This window comes from Bos grunniens, chromosome 11, assembly GCF_055505025.1.
Source record: "Bos grunniens cultivar Pamir isolate PY7600 chromosome 11, Bosgru_T2T1.0, whole genome shotgun sequence".
NCBI lineage: Eukaryota > Metazoa > Chordata > Mammalia > Artiodactyla > Bovidae > Bos > Bos grunniens.
Window position 1 is genome coordinate 36910922 of NC_141175.1, and position 26392 is coordinate 36937313.

Genomic DNA, 26392 nt, shown 5'->3' on the forward strand with positions numbered 1-26392 from the left:
TATAAAACTTTTTTTCTTACATGGGTTCCCACAATTACTAATCTATAACTAATGAGTCCAAGGTGTGTGTTAGGTGTTTTTATACATAGTATAAATTTTTTCTGAAAGTTTTCCTAATTTGTCCTTGTCTCAGTGGTGGCAGGGTACCTGTGTTTCAGCAATGTTTTTGTCATCATTGATTATTCTATTAAAACAACAATGAGACCAACCAAAAACCCAAACTTATTTAATAGGTGAAAATTTTTTATTTGATTGTTAAATCTGCATTTAAAAATATATCACTTGTTTTTATATTAAATACTATAAAAATAATATACAAATGAAATAAAAACTTTCAGAAGTATATGTAAAGGGACACTCCCTTCATTCCTCCTTCCTCTGCAAGTTGAGTGTAGGCCTCATGTTTGCTTTTACCCCACTATACCCTGGATCCCATCTTTTGATTTGGTCAGTCTTCTGTGATCAGCAGGGACCTACCATTGGGTACATGGTGGTACTGTTTCAGTCAGTTACAGACGTGATACTGATGGAGGCTTGAACTCCTTTTTAGGTCATTTTGATACCTCGAAGGATTATATATAAACCTTTGACAAGGAATGAGTTTATTAGAAGTAATTGGTATTGAGTCAATGTTTGTTGAATGAGTAAATGAATGAATGAGTGGACAGTTGCTAGATGCTCTCCAAAAAGGTATGCTGGCCCTCTAGCGACATGCGATAGTGCCGTTTTCACTGTAGCCTCACCAGGATGGATATTACAGTGCTGAAAAATAGGTAGATGAACACACTGAAAATGTTGCTTTGTTTTGCTTTGTATCTCTTGGATTACTTACTGAAAATTTTTTAAAAAATTTCTTAGTTCTTTCAGTGGAATTTATCCGTTCATATCCTTTGTTCAGTTTTTTGTGTGCGGTTATGAAGTAGGGCTTTGAGTAGATAGCTGTTAGGAAGGAAGGGAAGTAATTGAATTTAACATTTAAAATTATTTTTCTTTTTTGGTGGGAGCAGTCTGTATGATAGTAGTAGTGAGTTTACCTTTATGCTTAGCTTAGATATGTATACAGTCATGATTCATTGTATGTATATTTAATTAATGTGAATTTAGGTGGAAAGAGTGAAAAAACAGTAATTGCTCAGAGAGTAGGTTTTATCCTAAGATTTAACACCTTACTCTGCTGAATGAGCTTGTTCTGGAATGTGTTAGATGGGAGACTTGAACTTGTCTTTCCGCAGTTAATGTGTCCATTTCTATGCGGTGCCTCTGAGTAAGCCAGCATTTTGCTATGCTAAGTATATTTAAACTTACATCTGTATGGTATGAGCTGTGACACATGGAAACATTCAATGTTTCCCTGAAGAAACAATGATTTTTAAAATTGAGAGAGTGTTTGGTACTTTTTTTGTAAAGGGATTTTCAAGGATAGTTTTAACTAGAAGTGAATTTTACCTTAAGTGCTGACTTTAAACCCTTTAAGATTTGACTTTGCTAGTTCACTCAGGTGTCCCAGACTATTGCCACTATGCATGAAGTATTTTATCATGCTTAGTGCTGGCATTCCTATCAAAAGCAGCAGGCATTTAGGACTTTGACTTATGATGTATGTTTTTCCAGCAGAGGGGAAGAGAAAGTTAATATTTGATAAAGTTATAGCAGATTTATCTCATTTTTAATGTTGGAAATGGATACTCATTTTAATTAGGTTAATGGGTAGGCCTTTTTATTAGGTTAAGGCCTAACATTTTAGTTAAGTGTTCAGTAATGAATCTAGGGTGCATATTATACATTATACCGGATGAGCTTTTTTTTTTTTTTAAACTTTTTTTAAAAAATCTGCAGAATGGTGGACATGACAACAGAGTCAATTGCATACAGTGGCATCAAGACAATGGCTGTTTGTATAGTTGTTCAGATGATAAACATATTGTGGAATGGAACACACAGACATGCAAAGTAAAGTGGTGAGTAACATTGATACTTTTGGGATAGCTCGATGCCTATTTGGGAATGCATTAATGTTTTGACAAATCATGGCTGTATTCTTGATATAAGTAAAGTTGGATATTGGATACAATGGGGAATGTAGACATTGGTAAGGTTATAGACTGTTTTCAAGGAATTTTTAATCAAATTGGACATAGAGGATTTTAATACATAAAAGTCTATGTATTAGATACATAAAAATACATAATACATAAAAGAGGATTTTAATACATAAATAACGGTACAGGAGTAAAATAACTGCATAAGAGATGCCATAAGGTAGCATGTAATTCGGAGAAGGCAATGGCACCCCACTCCAGTACTCTTGCCTGGAAAATCCCATGGACGGAGGAGCCTGGTGGGCTGCAGTCCATGGAGTCGCTAGAGTCGGACATGACTGAAGCGACTTAGTAGCAGCAGCATGTAATTACTGGTCAGATGAGTAGGGTGGTGTTGGGAAGGCCTGGTGGAAGAGAAGAATTTCAGCTGGTCTTCTTAAGAGAGGTAAGACGGATAGAAGAGGGCAGGAGAATCTTTTTGAGGGTGGGGAAAGGAATGTGGCATGGGGATATGGCAGGAGCAAAGGCTAGGAGAAAGAAAAGTGAAAGATTTACTTGGAATGGAGCAGTAGAATTTAAGAGGAGGGCCATGCTGGGGAATAATGGCTGGTAGAGGATATGAGCCAAAGTATCTGTATAAGAGTCTGGCCATAAGTTTTTGATAAAAATCTCAGACAATCTTCTAGTTCAAGCACCTAATCCTGTGAGTGACTGTATAGTAGATGCTTAGTGAATGTGGACTGTTGAATGTAGTTGAACTTAGGCAGATGAGGATCCTAAGGGGGATAATGATACTCATAGTCTTACAACTAATAAGTGGCAGGGGAGTTCTAATCTTGCTCTCTTGAATTCTGGCACAGTGTTTTCCTGCTGTACTAAAACTACTTTTTTTTAGAGTTTTAGATGTTTGATAAGCAGGAGACACTGAAGATCAATGTCATGGGAGCAGAGTAACCCAAATAATGTTTTAGGAAGACAATTTGCTAGGACTGTGTAAAATGTATGGGAAGGAGCTAGTTCAGAAACAGACAAGCTAGTTCAGAGGCAGAGAAGCTAGACCCAGCAGAAGGGGTGGTGAGAGAGGCTTAGAATTTTACAGAAGGTTTGGGGCTGGTGGTGCAGTGAGTCATCTGCCTAGAGGTTTAGCGCATTCCAATAACCACACTCATGGTTGTAAAGAGACACCTGTGGAGATTCTTGTCCACTAGGTCAGGGTGGGGCCCATGCAGCTGTACTTTTAAATGCTGTCTAGATGAGAGTTCACCAAGCCAGTCCTTCCAGGAATGACTGATAATGTTCAAGGCACTGTTCAACATGTTATACACAGTATTGTTTTTGTAACACTGCAAGGTGGTCTCTGTCCCAGTTTTGACTTAAGAGAGAGGTTGAATCAGAGTCTAAACTTTCACCCAGCTACACTCTCTCATACAATATTGTGTTTACAGTTTCATTCTTGGCATTCTTATGCTATAGTTAATTGATTTTATTTTCCATTTTAGGAAGATGAGGATTTAGCTCTTAGTCCCTACCTTTTTCCATCTGCATTTCCCCGGTGTTGTAATGTCACACTTTGATTAAACAATATTCATTGTTCACGTTATACCTACCTAAATACTGTTTTAGATGAAACTTGGACTGTACTGTTTGTATTATCTTTGGGCACAAAATTTTGGGGTGTATTATTGCTTCATTTGCTTAGTTTTGTGTATACTTGTCATTAGTTCAGTCTCATTCCTGCAATAGTTTAAATTTCACATATTTTCAGACACATCAGTTGATGAATCAGTAATTTAATTTTTGTAGGCTTTTCTCCAGTTTCATTTATTTCTTGGAGGACTTCTCTGCTCTATTCTAGTGATTATCCTGAGATTTCCTTTCATTATCTTGAAAATTATCTTGTCAGATGGAACCTCTGTTTCCTAGACCCCATTCTTCTCTTCGTTGGTTTATTTCTTCTTTTTGGTGACACACACAAATTGGTAGCTTCCTGGAAGACAAGCAGAATCTCAATACATTTACCATGCATGTCTTCCAGTGTCTTTATTCTGTCCTCATAGTTGATTAATAATTTGAAGATACAGACTTCGAGTTGGAAATAATTTCCCCCAGGATTTTGAAGCATTGGTTCATTTTTTTGGCTTTCATTGTTAATTATTCTTATGCACTGAAATATTCTGTGTTTTGTTTATTTTTTTCTTCAGTCAGTGCATTGTGTTGGCCCTTGAGGGACCATTTAGCCTGGGAATTCATGTTTTTCATTCTTCTTGTACTACAGATCTGATAATTTAATTCCCGCTTTCTCCTTTCTCTTATACTGCATACTGTTATTTAGATATTGTGTCTCCTGGACCAATCCTTTAAGTTTCTTACTGTATTCTCATTTTAACTCTTTTGTCTTTTCCTTCAGTTACCTGGGAAATTGCTTCAATTTCACCTTCTAAGTCTTGTATTGAATTTTTAAGTTCCTCAAACTAAATTATTAACTTCTGGGAGCTATTTTATGTTCTTTGAATATTTCTTTTTCGTTCTGTCATGTTTCTTTCATGCCTATAATATTTTCTAATTCTCTAAAGTAGTGCAGGATTTAAGTTTTTTTTACTTATCATCTCCCTCTTGAGGATGTGTTTTGATTTTTGTTTGATTTTGGTTTCTTTCATGTTAAAGACATTCTTCAAGTGACTGGAGATCCTTGACTGCCTGTTGTTTTTTGAAAATGAAACATTAAAAAGCTGATTGGAAAGCCTGTGTGGGTGTGTGGCTCAGTTGCTGGGCTCATTTGTAAAGTGGTTGGGAGGCCTTCAGAGTTAATATTGTAGGTCACTCCTCTGGAACCAGTCACATTTCCTATTGCTTTTCCATCTTTAAAGTGCACATTATGCTACTTGTGTCTACAGGTCTGATTTAGTGGATCTAGGTTGGAGCTTCAGAATTCACACAAGTTCCCAGGTACTGCTGATGGAGGGAGGTTAACACGTTAGGTTGCAAAGCTCTTAATGGGGAGGGGGGTGGGCTTTGGTGGTGGTAGCTCTATGCTGGCGTTTTCAGTGCTCAGTGGTGAAGTAGATTCAGAAAGCTTGTCAGGATGGTGATCATGTTCTTTTTTTCTTTAAAGTCTCTCAATTCAATGACCAGATAGTAAATAAGGAATATAGGTGAGTGCTAAAGCTGTGGGATTTGGTGAAAAATTGTCAAGAATGTTTGGTACCAACGAGAGTAAAGGAAAAGTTCTTGCTCATTATTGCAGCATTTCCTTGATTATTGGTGAGGTTGAGTTTTTCACTTTTACTGACAAGTTGCCTTGCACAGACTTCTCATTGTGGTGGCTTCTCTTGTTGAGGAGCACGGGTTCTAGGGCTGTTGGACTTATTGCTTCAAGGCCTGTATCTTCGCAGACCAGAGATTGAACCCATGTCCCTGCATTGGGAGGTGTGTTCTTAACCACTGGACCACCAAGGAAGCCCTTGTTTGTCTGTTTTTATTTTGAGTTTTTTTTTTAATCAAGGAGTTTTTTCTTTATTTGTCTTTCTAAAAATGTTTATTTGGCTACCCTGGTCTTATTTGCAGTATGTGGGATCTAGTTCCCTGGTCAGGGATTGAACCCAGGCCCCCCACATTGGGAGCATGAAATCTTAGCTACTGGACTACCAGGGAAGTCCCTAGGAGTTCTTTCTTGAGTATAAAGAGATATTTATGTATTCTGAGTATTAATTCTTTTTTTAAATTTTAAATTTATTTTTTAATTGAAGGATAATTGCTTTATAGAATTGTGTTGGTTTCTGCCAAGTATCAACATGAATCAGCTCTAGGTATACATATGTCCCTTCCCTCTTGAACCTCCATCCCAGTCCCACCCCTCTAGGTTGTTACAGAGCCCTGGTTGCCTATTTATTTTTTGTATCTTTTCCCCCCAGGCTTTTGCTTTTAATTTTTATGACTTATTTTGTGGTAAGAAGTTTTATTTAATTAAATTTGTTTGTTTTTTCTTTGTGATTCCTTATTTGTAATTGCTTTGGAAGGCCTTTTCTAACCCCAGAATTATAAAAACATTCTCATAAACATTTTTTTATTTTTCATCAGTTTCGATTTAATTTCTAAAGTTCATTGTATGTGTATTTTAAGAATCTAATTTTGGTTTTCTTGTTTTTTGAAAACCACTTATCGTTCAATGAATTTCCCAGCATGTCAGTTCAAGCTACCAGTACACAAGCTGCACCTATAGCCTTAATCTTCGCCTTAGCTCTTCTGCTGAAGAGTTTGGCCTTCACAAAGACAGGCTGCCTTGGGAGCTTTCCCTTCCCCAGAACTCTGTAGTAACCCAGTCACACCACATCAGTGATAGGAGCAGCTCCAGTCTTGGTCTTGGCAGCATGTACCCATGTCTGTGTACTAACCAGGGTCCATAATTTATCATGGCTGATAGTTGGGCAGAAACCCTGGTTCCTCTTTAAGTGGTACTGCCTCATACCAGCTTTCCCAGAGTACCCTGGGTGATGTTTTTGAAGTTGATTCTGTGGTGGTACTTGCATTGCCTTGGCCTTCTGGTGTTTCCGGAGGCGACTGTGGCCGTGGCTCACGTGCTCCTAAGTTTCGGGTCTCCCTTAGTTCGGATGGCATGTTGGCAGCCTAGACAAAAGAGTAGTTTTGTTTTTCTAAATGAGTTATTTGACAGTTCCAATATGACTAGCAGAGCAATATGTTTTCCACTTTAGAATTAACCTTTTTTGGTAGGAAAATTGCTGCTGTTATTTCTTATTATATAAGTGAATAGCCAGGCTAAGCTCCTTGTTGCTTATAAAAGTTTGTTAACGTGTGTGACAGTCTGCAGACACTCTTGCTGCTAATCGTATTTGTGATATTAGAAAGGGATCATCTATACCTAATTTAGTTTACTCTATCAGATGGGGGCATATCTGTGTGCATTTGGAATAGAAATAGCCTTTTTGTACCATAGGTTGAGAGATCATTTGTGCTACCAAGTACATTCTCAACCTTTCAGAGAATGCAGGAACTTTGGAGGGGACAGTGGCTTTGCAGGGGTCCAGCCAGCATGCCCAGTTTCCTGGGTATTAATAAAATCCACCTCATGGATCACAGGATACACAGCTACCCATTGTACACTCTCATAGCTCTTACCCATTTCCTGGTACCTCTCCAGATTCTCTGTCCTGTTGGGGAGGCAGGACCTTGGAGATCTGTCCAGGGTTGGTTACTTGACTCAAGATTCGGAGGATTGTCATTTGGCCTAGAATCTTAAGTGGCATTTTTAAGGCCTGATTTGTTTTTTGTTTTTGCTCTGAGTAAAGTTTCCTCCCCATTTACTGAGATGTTTTTATTTCTCTTCAATACAGCAAATGGAAAGGTGATAATAGCAGTGTCAGTTCCCTGTGTATCAGCCCAGATGGAAAGATGTTGCTTTCAGCTGGTCGAACAATCAAACTATGGGTTTTGGAGACCAAAGAAGTCTACAGAGTGAGTGGATCAAATTAGTCATAAGCATAACAGTGGACTGGAGCAAGTATGGAGAAAGGCAGAAATCTGAACAAGAGAATATTGTTTTATAAGATTTGTTACTTTGAAACATATGAAATAGTAGATTTTTAATAGACAAAATTTAGCCTCCAAATCTGTTAAAATAAATTAGATACGTCTGTTTCACATGCATTGCAAAAATAAATATAAATGGAAGAAATGAGTAGAATTTGAATTAAATCTCTGTTGATAATTATAAGTGTGTAATAATGATAGTAATTTTTAATTTCTAGCTTGCATCCAGTATTTGGTACACTTTTAGTATTTAACTAAGGAAGCTTAGAATTAACACAATACTTAACTGTGGAGATACAGACTTACGATTCAGTGTACTTGGGTTACTGAACTTTTGGTGCTGTGATGATGCCTTAAAATTGTGGTTTCGACTCACTGAGAGTAACATGAAGACCTACAATTCCTTGGCTGTGTCTGAGCACCCAAGCACCCCTTTAAAATGGGTAGAATGAAGTGAGTCTTTAGGGTAAAGATGGAGGGAAAAAAGATTATGGGATAGGGTCATGGGAGTTGGAAGGGACATCTTTAATGTTCAGATATTTTCAGATGAAATTTTTTAAAGTGAGACGAATATAGCACAAATAATTAGTCTGGAGCTCTGATTTCATATATGTATTATCTATATTGTGTTTGGTACATGTGAACTCTTAATTTTTGTTACCGCTTTATATCCATCTTCTCCTAAATGAGATTTAACTTTCTCTAGCACTTCACAGGACATGCGACACCAGTTTCATCACTAACGTTCACTACTATCAGACCTCCTAATGAGAGCCAACCCTTTGATGGAATTACAGGTCTTTATTTCTTATCTGGAGCAGTCCATGACCGGTTACTTAATGTCTGGTATGTAATCTTTTGGATTTGGGAGGTAACATTACCTTGAAAGGATTGGTCACATTTACATGGTTAATATAAGTGATGAATATGAGATTGGCTTTATTGTATCTAATGTTAGATTTACATTGACTTACAATGAGAAGTTAAGCCTGCCTAAAAATCAGATCTTTATGAGAAAAATTTAAGACTGTTGCATTATAGAACTTCCTCTGTGCTTGTTTAAAGGTACACTAGGCTGAATATTTTTGTGACTGGGCAGTTTAAAAACCTTGAAAAATTTTTTTTTTTTAGGAAAATCTCTGATTTTGTTGAAAGAAATGACTACTGGATTAGTTCAGTAATGTCTGTTTGCTGACGGTTTAATACACACATACATAGGTGATGAACTTATGTTAAATAACAGTTTATCGAACTCAGACACTTTCTCCATAAGAATATCTTAGCCCTTTTACTCTTAGGGATACTAGGCTTCACTTCAGCATTATTCTTGGGGGCCATTTTAAACAGAAGTCACCAACCAAAAGCACAGGAGCAAAAAGTGTGGCACTAAGCAGGCTGTGAAAAGAATCCTTAGTGTGAAAGCTGCAGTACAAAGGCAGAGCATCGCCTTGTTTAACCTCATGGGTGTTGGGCTGCTCATAGTCTTCACTGCTCTGTGTATACCTGTTAAAGACCATGAAATCACCGCAAATACTGATTTTGGGGTCTGCAAATAAATTTTAACAAGTAGGCATATTCTCAAATAAGGAATCAACAAACAATGAGGTCATTTATCTGTTTATTTCTGGACTCTGTTTTCTCAATACTACTATGATGTTAATTCTCCTTGCATTAATCTATAAATTCTGAGTGAACCCAGTCAAAATACCAGCTATGTGATTTTAAAATTCAAGTGGAACTGCAGAGCACTTAGAGTGGCCAAAATGACTTTGAAAGAGAAGTTGGAGGACTCACTTCAAGACTTGCAAAGCTGTAGTGATCAAGAAAGTGGCATTGCCATCAAGATAGACAAATGGTCTGTGGAAAAGAAGGTTGTTCGTTGTTTAAGTCTGCCACAAACACGTTAGTGCTTTCTCTTTTCCCATGCAACCATGGTACATGGTAGTGACACAAATATTTTGCTTATTTTTGCCTTTAATTACCTTATTTAGCTTTCAAAAGATGAACTGCTCTTTGGCCCCCTTTTTCCCCCCTCCCAGTGTCTTGCTGTCTAAACCTTGGTTTTATTATCTAGGCAGGTCCGGTCAGAAAACAAAGAGAAGAATGCAGTGATGTCTTTTACAGTTACAGATGAGCCTGTCTATATTGACTTGACTTTGTCAGAAAACAAAGAGGAGGTAAGCGGCTTATTTTTTTTTTTTTGTGAATTTGTTTTTGGACTTCACAAATACTCTTTTTAAATCGGGATTTTGACAATGTGATGGTTCAGGAAAGAGAGAGAATGAAGTAAAACAAAAGTCTTAGACTGCTGGAAGTGAACATTGGGTTCTGTGTTAAGTGCTCATGAAGGGAAAGGCCAGGGCGTGGTGGTGCTTTCAGTGATCCAGACACGCATGCTGCCGGTTCCCTGTTGTCAGCCAATGCACTTGGCAGGAACTTAGTGCCTCTGAACCTCCAGGCTGCATGGTCATTGACTACGGTCTTCATAGTCTAAACTTCTGTTTATAAGCTTGACAACTTGTATTTGAATTGTTCTTTTGATGGCAGTGATAATTTTTAAATTCAAAAGTTGTCCATCCTTACTGTTGTGATTTATCTCTGGTTACTATTTGAAGGGTGGAGAGGGTAGTTGGATTTTCATAAGTAGTTATTAGAGTAGACTGAAGTATATTTTCTATTAGAGTAATGTTACATTTTTGTTTTAGCCTGTCAAGTTAGCTGTTGTTTGCAGAGATGGTCAAGTTCATCTTTTTGAACACATACTAAATGGGTAAGTAAGAAATTTCTCAAGTCAGAAATTTATTTTCTTTCTGTGACTTGCTACTGTTTGTTTATACTCCCACCTCAGCCTTCTTTGCTTTGTTACTTTTCAGTAATGTCATTCTGAAAGCTTTAATTCTTTGTCTGTATGAATACATACATTCCCATGAAAACTTGAGTTTTGGAGTTGTGGCCTGTTTCTTCATATTTCTGGTTAAAGAGGGTGGCTTTTTATGCTGTGTATTTAGTAAATTTTGTTCTAACATAAATTTTAAAAGAAATTGGCTTAGTAGGAAAACTTTGTTGTGAGCTTTGGTGAAGCTTTAATTTCTAACTTTGATAGTGTTGCCCTTGTCACACAGTGGTGGGTCAGTGAATGCTTGTGTTCTGGTGGACAGAGAGGAATGTTGCTGATGTTGTGTATAGTAGTCGTAGAACAGGAATCAGTAAATTATGGCCTGCAGGCTGCATCCAGTAGAGACCATATGTGGCCCCCACCAAAGCAAAAACATTTACTATCGGGCTCTTTATAGAAAGTTTGCCAGCTCTTACCATACGCTGTGAACATGGTCTGAGACTCAGTCAGTGTGCATAATGATGTGAAACTTTAAAATGGTTTCAACTTTTTATTGTCAGTTGGCAGCTTCCCTTGTAGCTCAGTCAGTAAGGAATCTGCCTGCAATGCAGGAGACCCGGGTTCAATTCCTGGGTCAGGAAGATCCCCTGGCGAAGGAAATGGCAGCCTACTCTAGTACTCGTGCCTAGAGAGTCCCATGGACAGAGAAGTCTGGCAGGCTACACTCCACGGTGTTGCAAGTCAGACACGGCTTAGTGACTACACCACCACCACCACTGCCCTTCCTTTTACAATAGGAAGTATGAGAGCAGTATACATTTATTTTAAAACATTCAGGACACATGGATGGTTATAAAACCCAAGTCTCTGGAGCTCCATTGAGTTCCACTCCTTAGAGGCAGCTGTTAACCTTTTGGTGTGTAGCCCTCGAGGCCTTTGTTCCCATAGTCATATGTGTACGTGGAACGTATAACTGAGGGCCCAGAAGAGGGCCACAGTAAGGACTGGGCATTTCTTCTTGGGCAGTAGCCTACCATTAAAGGGTTTTAAACTGATAATTGATGGGGTTTGACCTAAATTTTAAGACATTGCAAAGAGAATAGGCCATAGAAGGGTAATGGCCAAAGCAGAGGCCAAAAATCCTGGCTGGAGATGGTTGTGGAGTTGGGAAACTAGGAAGAGAGAGTTGGAAAGCTAGTGGGATGCTTAGACTTGGAATTATTTATGGAGGATGTGTACTTACCGGTGATAAGATGTCTGTGGTGTGAGTGTGTGTGGCTGAGATACAGGGATGGATAAGGTTGTTGGAGGCAAAAGGCTTAGGACTGAGGCGGGGGGGCGGTGTCAGAAGGATCATCCGTCTGCACGCCATGTGTGGAAGTCACCGGTGGAAGTCACCAGGAAGGGAATTCTTCAGCAGAATTGTTGGACAGAATGACAGTGAGCCACTCACATCTTAAAGAAGGGCTGAGTGATCCAGAGGCCACAGGATTAGCATTAGCTGGTGACGACAATTTCAGTGGTTTTAGAGATGGTGGAAGAAGAGACTGCTTGTAGTGAACGTTAGTGAAGAACAAGGTGCACACTTAAGTCATGGCGAAGGGTCCTGGCACAAGGTGAGGGGAGCTCTGAAGTTGAGGATTTAATTTCATTTATATTTTACTGACTGTTTTGCTCCTGGAAGTGTGTTGCAGAGGTCATGATGAGTGTTCGGAGATTGGAAGCGTTTAGAGATGGGCCTGAGGGGAGTAGGGGTGTGGACAGAGCCATTTGGGTCTGAAAGCTCATGGTGGTGAGAGAGCACTTGGAAGCTTGGGGCCTTTTGTGGGGATAGAGCAGGTGTACCTCATGGCAGATTTTGGTGGTGAGGTCTTGAATGTTGGCAGGGTGGGGACAGATGACAGAAACAGTGGCGCTCTGGGGACCCTCTCACTCCTGGTGCTGACATGGAGGCCAGTGGAGGATCCCATTTCTTTACTTGACACCAGCTTCAAAGAATTAGTGTGAAATGCTATCTCACATTTTCTTTTTTTATATTTAATTAATTTATTTTTGGGCTGCACTGGGTCCTCATGGCTTTGTGCGGGCTTTCTCTAGTTGTGGTAAATGGGGGCTACTCTTCTCGTGGTGTGTGGGCTTCTCATCGTGGGGGCTAGTCTTGTGGTGGTGTGTGGGCTTCTCATTGTGGTGGCTGCTCGTTGCAGAGCATGGACTCTGTAGCGTCCCGGCTTCAATAGTTTTGGCTCCCAGGCTCTAGAGCACAGGCTCAGTAGTTGTGGTTCATGGGCTTAGTTGCTCCTTGGCATGTGGGATCTTCCCAGATCAGGGATTGGATCCATGTCCCCTGTATTGGCAGGCAGGTTCTCACCCACTGCGTCACCAGGGAAGTCCTCTTTTCACATTTTCTTATCTATTTGTTTTTCCATTTCTAGGTACTGCAAAAAGCCTTTGACTTCGAACTGTACAATTCAGATAGCAACACCTGGGAAAGGCAAGAAATCAACACCAAAACCTATCCCTATTTTAGCAGCTGGTTTCTGCTCAGACAAAATGTCATTGTTGCTCGTATATGGCAATTGGTTTCAGCCCACCATTGAGCGAGTGGTACGTACATGCTCCTGAAGTAAAGTAGTGTAACATCAGTACATCTCTGTAGATGATGATTGTGAAAGGGTACACTGTGCTTATTGGAATACTTAAGATGTCATATATTTCCCTTTAACTGAGGGACCTTTCAGTGGGTGGTTTATTTTAACTTGTGAGAGCTTTGGTTCTACAGTTGATCCTTAAACAACACAGATTTGAACTGTGTGGGTCCACTTTTACATGGCTTTTTTCAATAGTAAGTACTGTACTACTACACCATCCAAGGTGGTTGAATCCACAGTTGCCAGAACTATGGATACATTATAAGTTATAAGTGATGAATTTTCGATTGCATGGAAGGTTGGCGCACCTAGGCTCTGCATTGTTCAAGGGTCACCGATGTAATTTTACTTAACTCAGTATATCCAAAATAATATTTTAATCCCGAGTTAATATAAAACATTATTTGAGATGTTTTACTCTCCTTCCTTTACTTGGTATTATGTCTTTGAAGTCTGGCATGTATTATTCACTTGTAAGCACATACCACTTTGGGCTAGTCACATTTCAAGTGCTCAGTAGCCACAGGTATGGGTGAATGTTGCCCAGTTACCCAAAAGATAAATAAGATTTCATGGTAATACCACACATTGAATATTCCAAGTAGAAATGTGTTGGTGGGGCAATGATTTAAAATTTTTGATTACAAAAGTTTCTTGAGGACTTCTGGTATGTAATTATGAGCATATCCAGTAGATGAGGCTGTGAGAAGGCGGTGGCTTCTCTTGTTGCAGAGCGTGGGCAACATGGGTGAGAGAATATTTCTTGCTCAGGCAATCTGTTGTTGATTCGATTTAAAACTATTTACTTACTTTTAAAAAACATAATACATGGATATGATATAAAAAAGGGGAGAGAAGTGTTAAGCTGTGAACATAAGTCTCTCACCATATGTGACTCCTTTAATAATCCCACTCTCCAGATGCAGCCTGTTACCTGTTTGCTTTATGTCTTTCAGATATTGATTGATAATGTGGATATAGGAAATTACCTATAACTTTAAAGCCTTGTAGATACATAGGGGTTTTGCTGCATAAACTTAACTGTTTATTACTGTATCAGGACATAGAAATTCACCTTTGAGCCACTGCTTGTCTTTGACTAGCCTGTGGAAGGATAGCAGTAGGAAATTTTAGAGTAGGACAAGTCTTTTTTAGCAGATTACTCTTTACAAGGGCAATGAGCTGATAATATTTTCTTTAAAACTTGTTAGATTTAAAATCTCAATCTTTTGAAGGTGCACATATGAAAACTTAGAGCAGTTCATAACTAAGGAAAGTAGACATTATGTTTGCTATCTTCAGAGTTTATCCGTTTTCCTCAAATGCCCCCAGTCTGAATGATGATCAGTCTGAGTGACCAGGAGTTTTTTCTGGAAACCTTCTATACCTTTTTGTATTTTTATAAATATGCACAAGTAGGCATTTCTTTTTCACTTTATTCTTACTCCCAATTACTCTGTTTAACAGTTTTTTTCCCCCCTCTTCCACCTTCTGTCCCCCTTGAAAATCCCGTCCCCAGGCTTTGAATCCCAAAGAACCTCATATGTGTTTAATAAGAGATATTTCAAACTGCTGGGCCCCAAAAGTAGAAACAGCTATAACAAAGGTGAGTGCATTGTATATTAGAAGTTAAGAAAAAAGATATTTGAATTGAATCATTATGTAATACTATTTTAGACTTTAAATATTATCTTTATTTGTGATCTTGTCTTAACTTTGTGGGATTAGGTGTTAGATATCAATATTGTAAAACTTTATTCATTTCTGTGTTCTTAATTTGTTGAATGAATCAGTGGATAGGTGACTAGAAGTTGAAAACCTTGGATTTAATTCTTCCTCCTCTATCCCCCCATGCAGTATCACTGAATAAATATCAGATTTGTTGATAAATTATTTTTATCAGTTTCTGTACTTAAAAAGCACCATAACTTTGTTGAGAGGATTGTTGTATTTCAGGGTGAAATAAAACTTGAATCCGTGATGGGGCTGGAATTAAATACCATATATAAGAGCGTTATTGTGATGCTCTATTTTGAATATAATGTGGCATCTACATGTAGACTTGTGTTTGGCAGTCTAATGACCAAGATATGCTATGATGACATCCATACGGTTTCGCTTCTGGCTGAGTTTCAGAGATGACACCTTTCTCTTGGCTGTCTGAGCATTTCTGGCAAAGATCAATTATTGAAGGTAGTAGTAAAAGGGACAGCTTCACTATTAACATTTTTAAGTCAATGTGTCATTAGGTAATAGGTAGATTTTTGTTTTTCTTGATTCTTTCTCTTACCTGGTGTTGAAAGCTTTAAAACCATGAATGTTCAGATTGTACTTAAATGCCCATATTCAGTTAAAATGTACCTTTAATTCATATCCTATTGAGTTAGTTGTATTAAACTTTTCAGTAGAAAAACCTTTTAAAATCTGTTAGTTTTCTCACTGGGGATAAATGTTACAAGGACTAAAGACATAATTTCCTTTGTCACATGCTTCCTATTCCTGTGTAACAGGTGAGGACACCAGTGATGAATTCTGAAGCAAAAGTTCTGGTGCCCGGGATACCTGGTCATCATGCAGCTGTCAAGCCTCCTCCTCCACAGACCAAGGAAGTAGAGAGCAAGAGGAAATTGGGGGAAAAGGAGGTAATACAATCCTTCTGACCATGTTTTAGTTTGAAATTTAAGATGACTTGGGAGAATCTAATGAATGTATTGGAAGGAGCCAAAGCTGAAGACTTCAGAAAATGGAGAGGACAAAACTCTGTTAACTAAAGAGGGTGCTCTTCTGGCCATGTGTTAATTTTTAGCTGTATAAGGTAATTGTGGTTTAAACCAGGACTTGCTGTGATGATTTTCATTGGGTTTCGCATGTTGCTGAGTTCCAATGATGCCTTTTCTCTTGGCTGTCTGAGCATTCCTGGCTGGTTTAGGGCCAGTTAGTCTTTAAAAGTGATCATCGTTATAATCTTTTAAAGCACTTATAAGTTTCATTCTTTTGCAACTTTTAAAACCCTCTTATGGTTTACTCTTCTTGTCAATGAAAAGTCCTCTTTTTTGTCTTCCATTCACTTGTCACTCTTATCTAAATAATCTAAAATTTTAACTGTTTTATCGTTAGAGAAAGAATGTTATGTTTCTTTACCTGATTTTAAATGTCTAGCTTTATTCATAAAAATTATTACTCAATAACGTGGTATCTGTATGTAAAAATAATGGCCAACTCTCTCTAGCTTGGCCTGGATACAACCCTTTAATTTCATCCTACCTTTTAAAAATTGTTTTTCGTAAAACATATCCCAGACAGGAGGCTTTACCAAAGCATATTTGTTTGTTTTGGTAATAATAGATCATTTGTATTTTGATTCATTTACCAAGGGGCTGGCAGAACATAGTTGTTAGATTTGCTTTCAGAGGGATTGGTTAAGTACAAGTCAGTTTCTGTAGCAAATAAAAAGGAAAATAGGAAGACATCTTATAAATTTGGGGGAGAATCTGTGCTCTTTCGATAATATTTGTTAGCAAGAGATTTGAGGTTGATGGCAAGAGAAGGTTATACTACGGGGAAGCTTTTATAGAAAACTATAGAAGGGGGAAATTATAGGTTTTTTCTTAGGCTCTAGTAATCAGATGTCAGACCCTTCTCTTTTTTGAATCTTACAGAGGGATTTTTATGAATTAAATTCTCAAATTGTGATTTTTCAGGTTTTTTCTCCCCCCCCCAAAATCTGTGAACGTGGACTGTAGATGTTACACTCGTGTGCCGCATTGGCTTTATGGTGATGAGATTCTATTGGAATGAGAAAGAGCATGTTTGTGTTCTTCAGTGTTGAGGTGTAAATCAGTTAGAGCTTTTTGTCTCCTGAGACATAAACACAGTAATTTGACCAAACTGGTTTAGGTCTTGTCTGGTGCAACATTAACTGGTCATTTATATTCTGTAGGTTAGCATTGAAGAACGCCTGGGAGCCCTGGATATAGCTTCAAAAAAAGAAAAGGACAACCTTCCACAGACAAATAGTTTTCCAGTTCTCCTCACACAGGGCTTAGAAAGTAATGATTTTGAAATTCTAAATGTAAGTATTATAGCAGTTTTTAAAGGAATAAGATGGTTAATTTTTCTTAGAAGGCAATTGACAGCACATTTACAGAGTGAATAGTCATGTACTGTCTTGAATTTACTGTTTTGTGAGTTTAGTCAAATGTCTGTCTCTTGGTGGCACTATACAGACAGTCACCAACCTACAAAGGGATTGAATTGAGTTATTTTGAACCTGGAATGCATTTTCTCATAGAAATATTGTTGTGACTTGTTACTGGGTTCTTAGGCTTTAGTTCACAAAAGCCTTTATAAACGTTGTGTAGCTGAATTATAATACTCAGCATTCTAGATCACAATTTATATTTTTTTCTGTAGGAAAATGCGTTCCTGAGTTTTTACTCTGGATTCCAGAAACTTATTTCCCCCTGGCCGTGAGAGGGGGCGGTGAGGTGGAACCTTGGCAATGGATAGGAGGTTTGAGGGAAAAATTCAAGAGGGTTGGGGGTATATAAAAGGGAGGCATTTGCTATTTTTGTGTTTGTAAGTTGGTGACTGCTTGTATGTTGCTTAATTCGGTCCTCTTAAATTCCAGAATTTGAAAGTGGTCTGTAGAGAAAATTTAAGTGTAAAAAAAAAATGGACTTAAGCACTACCTGATTAGATTAAAGCAGGTTTCCATTTGCTCAGCGCATTTGTTATTAGTGACTCTTGGTGCCACTTAGTATAGATGTGACTTGAATAGGCAACCCATGAATAGTGTTTCTCTGCTTTATATTTTGATCTAAATGGGAATGTCCTATGTTTAAGGTGATTTTGTAAAATGAGGGGGGAAACCAGACATATGTGAAAACCTGAAATCACTTTCAAAACAGTTTGTGAGCGTATGTATCTTGGGAGATCGATTTTAGTCTAACATGGTGAAGAAACCTCGGTGAGGATTTGGTGAAAAATAAGCTACAGAAAACAGTGTTTTAAAAAAATATAACTTATTTGCCATCATAGCTTACTTAATTGTGCTTTGAAAAATTCCTTAGTAGTACAAGTGAATCAGTTATCTTTTTTTTTTTTTTAAAGAAACATCTCGTAATAGTACAATGGGCCACAGTGAACCCATCACTCAGTTTCAAAAATTATCAACACTAACCAACCTGTTCTTGTTTTATCTGTTTGCCATGCCCCTCCCCAGATTATAGTGAATCAAATTTCAGACCTATTATTTATTTCAACCACAAATATACCCCTGTTCAACTCTGACAATAGCAATTCCTTTTAAAAACATAACCACAATCTGTTATCACCTAAAAAAAGGAAATGATGATTCCTTAAAATTATCAAATATCCAGTTAATATTTACCTCTGGCTGATTATCTTGTAAACTTTTATTTTTTCTCTTTCTTTAAAACTATATTCCAACAAAATCCACACTTAGGGAAATATTGGTCCCTTGGATTTAATAAAAAATTAAAGCTGCTTTCTTGAAATGGCACTGTTAAGATAATGAAAAGGCAAGCCATAGGTTGGCAAAAAAAAGCGACTTATGTATCAGACAAAAAACTTACATCCAGAATTTATAGAACTCTTTTAACTTATTTGTGAGACTCAAATAAAAACCAATTGGTAAAGGTGTGAACAGATATTTCACAGATACTCCAATGGCCAGTGAGTGCATATAAAGGTATTAAACATCATTAATCATCATAAATGCAAATTAAAGCCACAATGAGATGACAGCTACCTGTCCGTTACGATTTATTAAAAGTTAAACAGCAGTACTGTCCGTTGGGGAGTATGCAGAGTAACTGAAACTCTCATGTCTTGCTGGTGGGAGGTAAAATAGTACACCTGCTTTGGAAAACAGTTTGGCAGTTTCTTAAGGACACATCTACCACAAGAATGTGCCATTCTGTCCTTAGGTATTTACCACAAGAACCAGTGTCATACAAAGACTTGTACAGGAATACCTGCCCCAAGCTGGAAAGAACTCTCCACATGTGAAGGGATAAACAAACTATTATCTAGCAGTGTAAGGAATGGGTATTGCTTCATCAACAACATGGATGAATCTCAAACTTACGCTATGAGAAAGAAGCCAGGCAAAAACGTACATATAGCTTGCTCTCAGTTATATAAAAATTCTAGAAAATGCAAACCAAATATATACTTCAGTAGTTGCCTGAGGGAGGTGGGTTGAAGGGAAAGCTAGAAGGTAAAGAGTCCAAGGAGTAAATGTCCTGATAACTTGCCGACTATACTTGTCTGATAGCCATAAGAAATAGTGCATTCTTCATTTAATCCCAACCTTTATTTGCTAAAATTCAGTTGGTTCTTCATTGTGTGGTTTTTAAGATCATTTTTACTGACAGTATTTCCTGTAGTGTCCTTAGTTTCTGAGTATGCTTATTTATATTTTTTTTCCCCCCTCACAGAAAGTACTTCAAACTAGGAATTTAAACTTAATAAAGAGAACTGTATTAAGGATGCCCCTGCATGCTGTTATTCCGTTGTTGCAAGAGGTAACTGAGTACACTTTTCATTCTAAGGTCCTAATGCTGTGACTCGAAGATGAAAATCCAGACATGGATTTGCAGTATGTAAGCGAGCAGGGTGCTTAAGAGTGGGTGATAGATGACCACTAGATCTCCTCAGCCAAAAGTTTCCTAACCTAGATTTTTTTCTATATATTTTAAAAATTGAGATATAATTTACATACCTTTAAAGTGTACAGTGTTGTATAGTATATTATAGACTGTACAACTGCCGCACCAAAAGAAAGCCTGTACCCATTAGTCACGTCCCATTTGTCCTTACTCCCCAGTGTCTGGCAACCGCTAATCTATTTTCTGTCTTTGTGTCTGTTTTGGACATTTCATTCATAAATCCTAGCCTAGATTTTTATCAGATAATTACTGTTATTTTAGGAGTGTATTCCTAGATGATGTTAAATTGGTCAAAACATTTAGGAGTTAGGAAACAAGAATAATGATTTCCTAATATGGCTGTTCTTTTCCTTTGGTTCCCTGGATGTGTTTTCGTGTGAATTGATGGGAGATTGGCTGGCTCTGAAGTACTGTGACTAATACTGTTTTTCTTTTCCTCAGCTTACAAAGAGATTACAAGGACATCCTAATAGGTAAGACGTTTGGGCAACCTAAATTGCTTTGATATTATAAATATTTTAAATGTGATTGTTTAATAACAGCAATGTCTTACAGCATGTTACTACATAGTAGGTAGCCCGAAATTTTAATAAAACTCTTTTAAGTGTGAAATATTGATCTCTGCACTTACTTTAAATTGAATGATTCTTATTTCCAAGATTGTATTAGAGTTTTTTTCCTTTCTTTTAGAAAACAACGCAGGCCATTTAGTGGATTAATTTTTAATGATTTAGGCCTAATCATGATGTGTAAAACTGGCCATTTGTAGAACTTGTTCAGTCTCTGGTAGTTGCTAAAAGACACTATAAGGAAACAATTTTATATAACTAAATCTTACGAGTCATCTTTTGTTAATTTGATGATTAAACATTTAGATAGGATGTTGATGGGCTTCCTCAGGTGGTGCCAGTGGTAAAGAACCCGCCTGCCAGTGCAGGTAGATGTAGGAGATACAGGTTCAATCCCTGGGTCAGGAAGATCCCCTGGAGGAGGGCATGGCAACCCACTCCAGTATTCTTGCCTGGAGAATCTCATGGACAGAGGAGCATGGCGGGCTACAGTCCATAGGGTCGCAAAGAGTCAGACACGACTGAAACAGCTTAGCACACACGCAGGGGATGTTGATTTCTCAAATATATTAAGCTTGTACTATGGAATCAAGATTGCCGGGAGAAATATCAATAACCTCAGATATGCAGATGACACCATCCTTATGGCAGAAAGTGAAGAGGAACTAAAAAGCCTCTTGATGATAAGTGAAAGTGAAGAGTGAAAAAGTTGGCTTAAAGCTCAACATTCAGAAAACGAAGATCATGGCATCTGGTCCCACCACTTCATGGGAAATAGGTGGGGAAACAGTGGAAACAGTGTCAGACTTTATTTTTCTGGGCTCCAAAATCACTACAGATGGTGAGTGCAGCCATGAAATTAAAAGATGCTTACTCCTTGGAAGGAAAGTTATGACCAACCTAGATAGCATATTCAAAAACAGAGACATTACTTTGCCAACAAAGGTCCGTCTAGTCAAGGCTATGGTTTTTCCTGTGCTCATGTATGGATGTGAGACTTGGACTGTCAAGAAGGCTGAGCACTGAAGAATTGATGCTTTTGAACTGCGGTGTTGGAGAAGACTCTTGAGAGTCCCTTGGATTGCAAGGAGATCCAACCAGTCCATTCTGAAGGAGATCAGCCCTGGGATTTCTTTGGAAGGAATGATGCTAAAGCTGAAACTCCAGTACTTTGGCCAGCTCATGCGAAGAGTTGACTCATTGGAAAAGACTCTGATGCTGGGAGGGATTGGGGGCAGGAGGAGAAGGGGACGACAGAGGATGAGATGGCTGGATGGCATCACTGACTCGATGGACGTGAGTCTGCGTGAACTCCGGAAGGTGGTGATGGACAGGGAGGCCTGGCGTGCTGCGATTCATGGGGTCGCAAAGACTCGGACACAACTGAGCGACTGATCTGATCTGATGGCATCATCAGTGTCTATAATATATTTTTTCTTTTCTAAGTTGTTTTTCCTGATAGACTCCATTAGACTTTGGAGCTCACAGAGGATAGTTGAAGAGTTCATTAATTAGGGCCTGACTTACATTTGTGGCCCATGTTTGTCTTCATGCTGGTTTGGAAATCTTTTGCTGTTTGTACCTTATGATGAATAGATGGGCTCAGATACATGAGCATAAAATGCAGTGTCAACTGAGCCCAGTTTAGTGCCTTGGTATCAGCTAATTATGAAGTAAAACATTAGTTTTATATCTGGAATTGAATTATTTTTAGAGGAAGGGGTTTTTGTCCTGTTACCTAGTCCATCTTACTCCCCTCTCCCTTCCCCAAGAGATTCCTATATTACACAGACCTCAAATAGACCCAGTGAAAGGATGAAAGGACTGTCATATTCAATAGTGGTTGACAATGGCACCCCACTCCAGTACTCTTGCCTGGAAAATCCCATGGACGGAGGAGCCTAGTAGGCTGCAGTCCATGGGGTCGCTAAGAAACGGACACGACTGAGCGACTTCACTTTCATGCATTGGAGAAGGAAATGGCAACCCACTCCAGTGTTCTTGCCTGGAGAATCCCAGGGACGGGGGAGCCTGGTGGGCTGTCATCTCTGGGGTCGCACAGAGTCGGACATGACTGAAGCGACTTAGCAGAGTCATTTTCTAGATCTTTATAACTCTGTTGTATTTACTTTTGGATTTGTGAATGTTAGTTGATTTGTTGTTTGTTTGTTGTTTTTCAGTGCTATTTTAATGGTTCAGTGGCTAAAATGTGTGTTAACGGTCCATGCATCCTACTTATCCACAGTAAGTCTGTTCGTTTGGAGTTGAATAGTTTGGATTTGCTAAGGATTATAAAGTGATGGCTTAACAAAAACCATCTGCCCTTTGACTGTCAGCCGCTTCTTTTAAAGGTTTTGTTTTTTCCCAGGTGCAGTATCATACTGTCATTGTTGTTAACTTTTGTAAACCGGTCTTTTGTTGACCCAGGTTTTAGAAGTAATATATATTCTGTAGAGAAGCTTGAAAAATGCAGAAAGGAGAAAAGTTACATAGGAGCCTTCAGATGTTTTTTTATATACACAACCTGTTTAGCAAAATTATCTTTACATTGTATGTATCTCTCCACCTCCTGCTAAAAAGCTTAGTAACTTTTAAAAGTTCATATCCCCCGTGTTAACATTTCTGTTGTACATTGCCTCAGGAGGCTAAATGGGTAGTTTGTGATAAAAATTATATAAATATTTAATACCTGACGTTTCGCTGGGGCTACTGTCAGCTCCTTATTACCTGTACAGATGTAAGGGAGGGAGTGTAAAATCTTAAAGCAGCACCAGAAAAAAAAAATAGTTCTATATCTCATAATAGAAGTTGTGTTATTACCACATCATTAATTCAGAAATGAATAAACTAGAAATAAAATCATGCAGTTGGCATTTTCCTCCTTTTATTTGATTATCTAGCATCTTTCAGTAGGTTTTCTTGAAAGATTTTAATGGAGAGTTGAAAATTCTTAATTGCTGTTTAAACTATAGCTCTTCCTTTCTTAACACAGTTTCACTCAATTCTTGCCTGATCACTGTCCCTTGTTCTCAGGCTCCTTTTCCTTCAGGAGTTTGAGATAGGAAAGGCTACTGGATAACCTGTTTTGAGTTTGGCAGTTCATTCTCTGTATGTCTGTGGTTATCTCTGTCAGTGAGTGAAAATGGGGGAAGAGACAGGAAACAGAATGCATATTGGTTTTCCTAGCTTACAGAAGCCTTGGGAGATTGGGGGGTGGTGGTTGAGTGGCATGGTGATGGGAATGGAGAGATCACCACAAGCATAGTACAGCATTTACTTTGTGACCTTGTTGAATTGCTTAGAGGTGAAAAGAGCCTTAGGAGGACTTGAAGTGAATCCCTTCTGGATTCAACCCTTCAGTTATAACTACGGAATGGTAGTTGTGTAACGTAGGTCAGGGCAGAATAGACTGTGGAAGTACAGTATGGGGTAGGCTCTGCAGCCCAAAACAGTCCTTTTTCCTCAGAGAACAGTGCTTTTCTTCCACCTTGCCTTAATTTCTTCCTTATCAGGTATCTTTAAGCACTTTCTCTTAAGTCAAAGATTGCTAGGCATGGGGGCTTTAGTAATGTACACACACTCATTTTCACTGTTTAAAAATTTAACATTTGAATGAAATACTCTTATTTACTTTAGTGTCAGATAGGAGGGCAAGTAAAGGCTAGTTAAAGGGCAAAGAGTAGGGTCCCTATTTCTACAGCTCTGGAGGGACGAATAAAATAATTTCCTGCTTTAATTTCTGAAGCATAAGTCAGAGGAAGTATGTTTAACAGGAAGTATGTTTGAAATACTCTAAGGTCAGCTTTGTAGTCTGTCACTCTGTCCAGTGGGTCTCTGGAAGCTCTGAAAAGCTTCCTCTAGCTACTGGGACCTAATGGTAGAGGTTGATCCTGTGATATCATCAGAGAGGAAGTTTCAGAGTGAAGTCCTTTTTAAGAAAAATGTGGTTGAGGGTACTTTTTATTTAGTGTCTCCTTTATATTGATGTTCTCAAAAATAATATGATCAGCACAAAGAGGCCCCAGCCTGCAGTTTGTCTTGCCTTGCAGTTTCTCCTGACCTTGTATCATTCTTTTTTAAAAATGTATTATTTGTTTTTGCCGTTAGTACAGTAAAGGCATCTGAAAGTTTGAGATTTTGCTAGGCTATGTGACAGGCTGCCACTGCCGCTAGAAGTGCAAGCATTTGCTTGGGGCTGAATCTGCAGGCATATGTGAGCATGATTTATATATTTGTTATCTATGTTTTGTTATGATAGTGTCAAAGTATCTTTTTTATTGTCGTCTTTCTGTAGTTGCCTGACTTGGTACCCCAGCTGGGGACCCTGTACCAGTTAATGGAAAGCAGAGTAAAAACTTTTCAGAAGCTCTCCCACCTTCACGGAAAGCTTATCCTTCTAATCACACAAGTGAGTAGATCAGATTGTTTTGTGCCAAACATTTGAATGTGAGAGTAATGGAGAGAGGAATAAGGATTGTTTGCCTGGCTGTTGAAAGTGCCCCATTTCAGTTAAAACAAAGACTGGTAGATGAAGACCTAATTTTTAACTAGGCAGTGCTATGTATTTGATAGTAAGTAAGCTTTGTTGTACTTGAGTCAACTTTAGCTCGTCACCATCAATGTTTGAACTTAATATAGTTAGAGTGGTTGTGGTGCTGTGAGCAAGAGTTGCAGGGTATTGCTGCAGCTTTTGGTCACAGAAGGAAATCTTAACCTGAGAAGCATTTTCAGAGTAATTACACAGAGTAATTCTTTCTTGGATTTGATGCACTTGCCTTTTGCCTGATATTTGAACTGCATCATGTTAAGGTCATCCATTTCATGGATGAGGGTGAGGGTGAGTTTACTGTTGGGGAGGTTGTGTGATACTTGAGATAAATTTACATTCCACTTCACAATAGCACTTGATTGTCTTTCAGGTTACAGCGTCAGAGAAAACAAAGGAAACGACTTGTCCTGCTCAGAAGGCAAAGTTGGTGTATGAAGAAGGTAAGGACTTAGGGTATATGCTTAACAATTCATTTTCACATTGGCTCAACTCTGCGACTTGTGAGTAAGATCGTGCTTTGGCACACCTTCCCTGATAAAACGGACAAGCCCTTGGCGAAACCGGCAGAAATGTGATCAAATGAAAGAGAGGGCACAAATAGAGTAACAAAAAAGAGCATCAGGTATGGAAGAGATTTAAATAGAACACCATGAACAGCCATGCACATACAGAAAACCTGGATGGTATAGGTAATTTCTTGGGAAGCTTCAGTGACCAAATTGACTTAGAGAAACCTTGAAGTAATAGTTTTGAATTTACTTAATCAAAATCTTTCCTCACAAGGTACCAGACACAGGTTTTATAAATGACTTTTATTAGTCTTTTAAGGAACAAGTCATTTTTGTCATATATGAACAGTTCAGGCATTTTATGAATCAGAACCAGAAAAATGTAGTCAAAATAGCATTTTAGGCCATCCTCAAATATCCTAAGTAGCAGATTAATTATAGAAGTAAAATCATGTTTCATTGTCAAGTAGAATGTATTTAAAGATTATAACATGATTTAGCGTCAAGAAACCTTATCACTGTAGTTATTACCACATTAACAGATTACCATGAGCACTATATATTAAGCAGCCTAGGATTTTAAGTAAGGGAGTTTCCTTAATAAATCTACATCAGACATAAGGTTTAGAAGCATTCCCATAAAGTCATTAACAAGACAATAGTGTACCTTTTATTACTTCTGGATATCCTGCCTTATACTTTATGAAAGAAATGAATTCTAGAACATTGGACCTTGCAGTTGTTTTTCTTCTCCACATAGAAAATACAGCAGAATCTGCAGTTGCATTGTTATTAAGATACGCAAATAGGCAAGCTTACTGGATACCAAGATCTAGCAAAAAAGGAATTGGTAGCATTATTATGTCCCAGTAATTGTATGTCCATAATGTCCCATTCAGAAAATGTATTAGGAAAAAAGATCCCTTTCACAGCAGCATCCAAAACTATCTAGAAATACCTCTAAAAAATGAAGCAAAACCTTTATAGAGAAAGCTATAAAACA

At 38.2% G+C, this 26392-nt stretch overlaps 1 protein-coding gene, 3 non-coding genes and 1 pseudogene across 6 annotated transcripts in view; 4 read left to right on the forward strand and 1 right to left on the reverse strand.

Annotated features, from left to right (window-relative positions):
• Positions 1-26392, forward strand: part of WDR43 (WD repeat domain 43) — a 39041-nt gene that overhangs the window by 10659 nt on the left and 1990 nt on the right. Inside the window, exons 3-17 of one of the 2 annotated variants that reach the window (XR_015136613.1) lie at positions 1837-1958; positions 7388-7508; positions 8290-8429; positions 9658-9760; positions 10289-10353; positions 12852-13023; positions 14587-14673; positions 15578-15709; positions 17008-17139; positions 17481-17579; positions 19532-19618; positions 20204-20235; positions 22512-22575; positions 24626-24739; positions 25251-25320. Coding sequence is in view for 1 of the 2 variants with exons in the window: in XM_086326141.1 (XP_086182267.1) it covers positions 1837-1958; positions 7388-7508; positions 8290-8429; positions 9658-9760; positions 10289-10353; positions 12852-13023; positions 14587-14673; positions 15578-15709; positions 17008-17139; positions 19532-19618; positions 20204-20235; positions 22512-22575; positions 24626-24739; positions 25251-25320 (1441 nt within the window). In the remaining variant the exon portion in view is untranslated. The remainder of the gene's footprint in view (positions 1-1836; positions 1959-7387; positions 7509-8289; positions 8430-9657; positions 9761-10288; positions 10354-12851; positions 13024-14586; positions 14674-15577; positions 15710-17007; positions 17140-17480; positions 17580-19531; positions 19619-20203; positions 20236-22511; positions 22576-24625; positions 24740-25250; positions 25321-26392) is intronic. The other variant, XM_086326141.1, reaches the window with a different exon arrangement.
• LOC147362931 (large ribosomal subunit protein uL15 pseudogene) lies at positions 3860-6780 on the reverse strand (annotated as a pseudogene). Its single transcript, XR_015136614.1, has one exon. The product of XR_015136614.1 is annotated as a large ribosomal subunit protein uL15 pseudogene (transcript).
• On the forward strand, positions 7921-8005 carry LOC147362932 (small nucleolar RNA SNORD53/SNORD92). Its single transcript, XR_015137503.1, has one exon. It is a non-coding gene; the product is annotated as a small nucleolar RNA SNORD53/SNORD92 (small nucleolar RNA).
• LOC147362933 (small nucleolar RNA SNORD53/SNORD92) lies at positions 15158-15235 on the forward strand. Its single transcript, XR_015137501.1, has one exon. It is a non-coding gene; the product is annotated as a small nucleolar RNA SNORD53/SNORD92 (small nucleolar RNA).
• LOC147362934 (small nucleolar RNA SNORD53/SNORD92) lies at positions 15906-15981 on the forward strand. Its single transcript, XR_015137502.1, has one exon. It is a non-coding gene; the product is annotated as a small nucleolar RNA SNORD53/SNORD92 (small nucleolar RNA).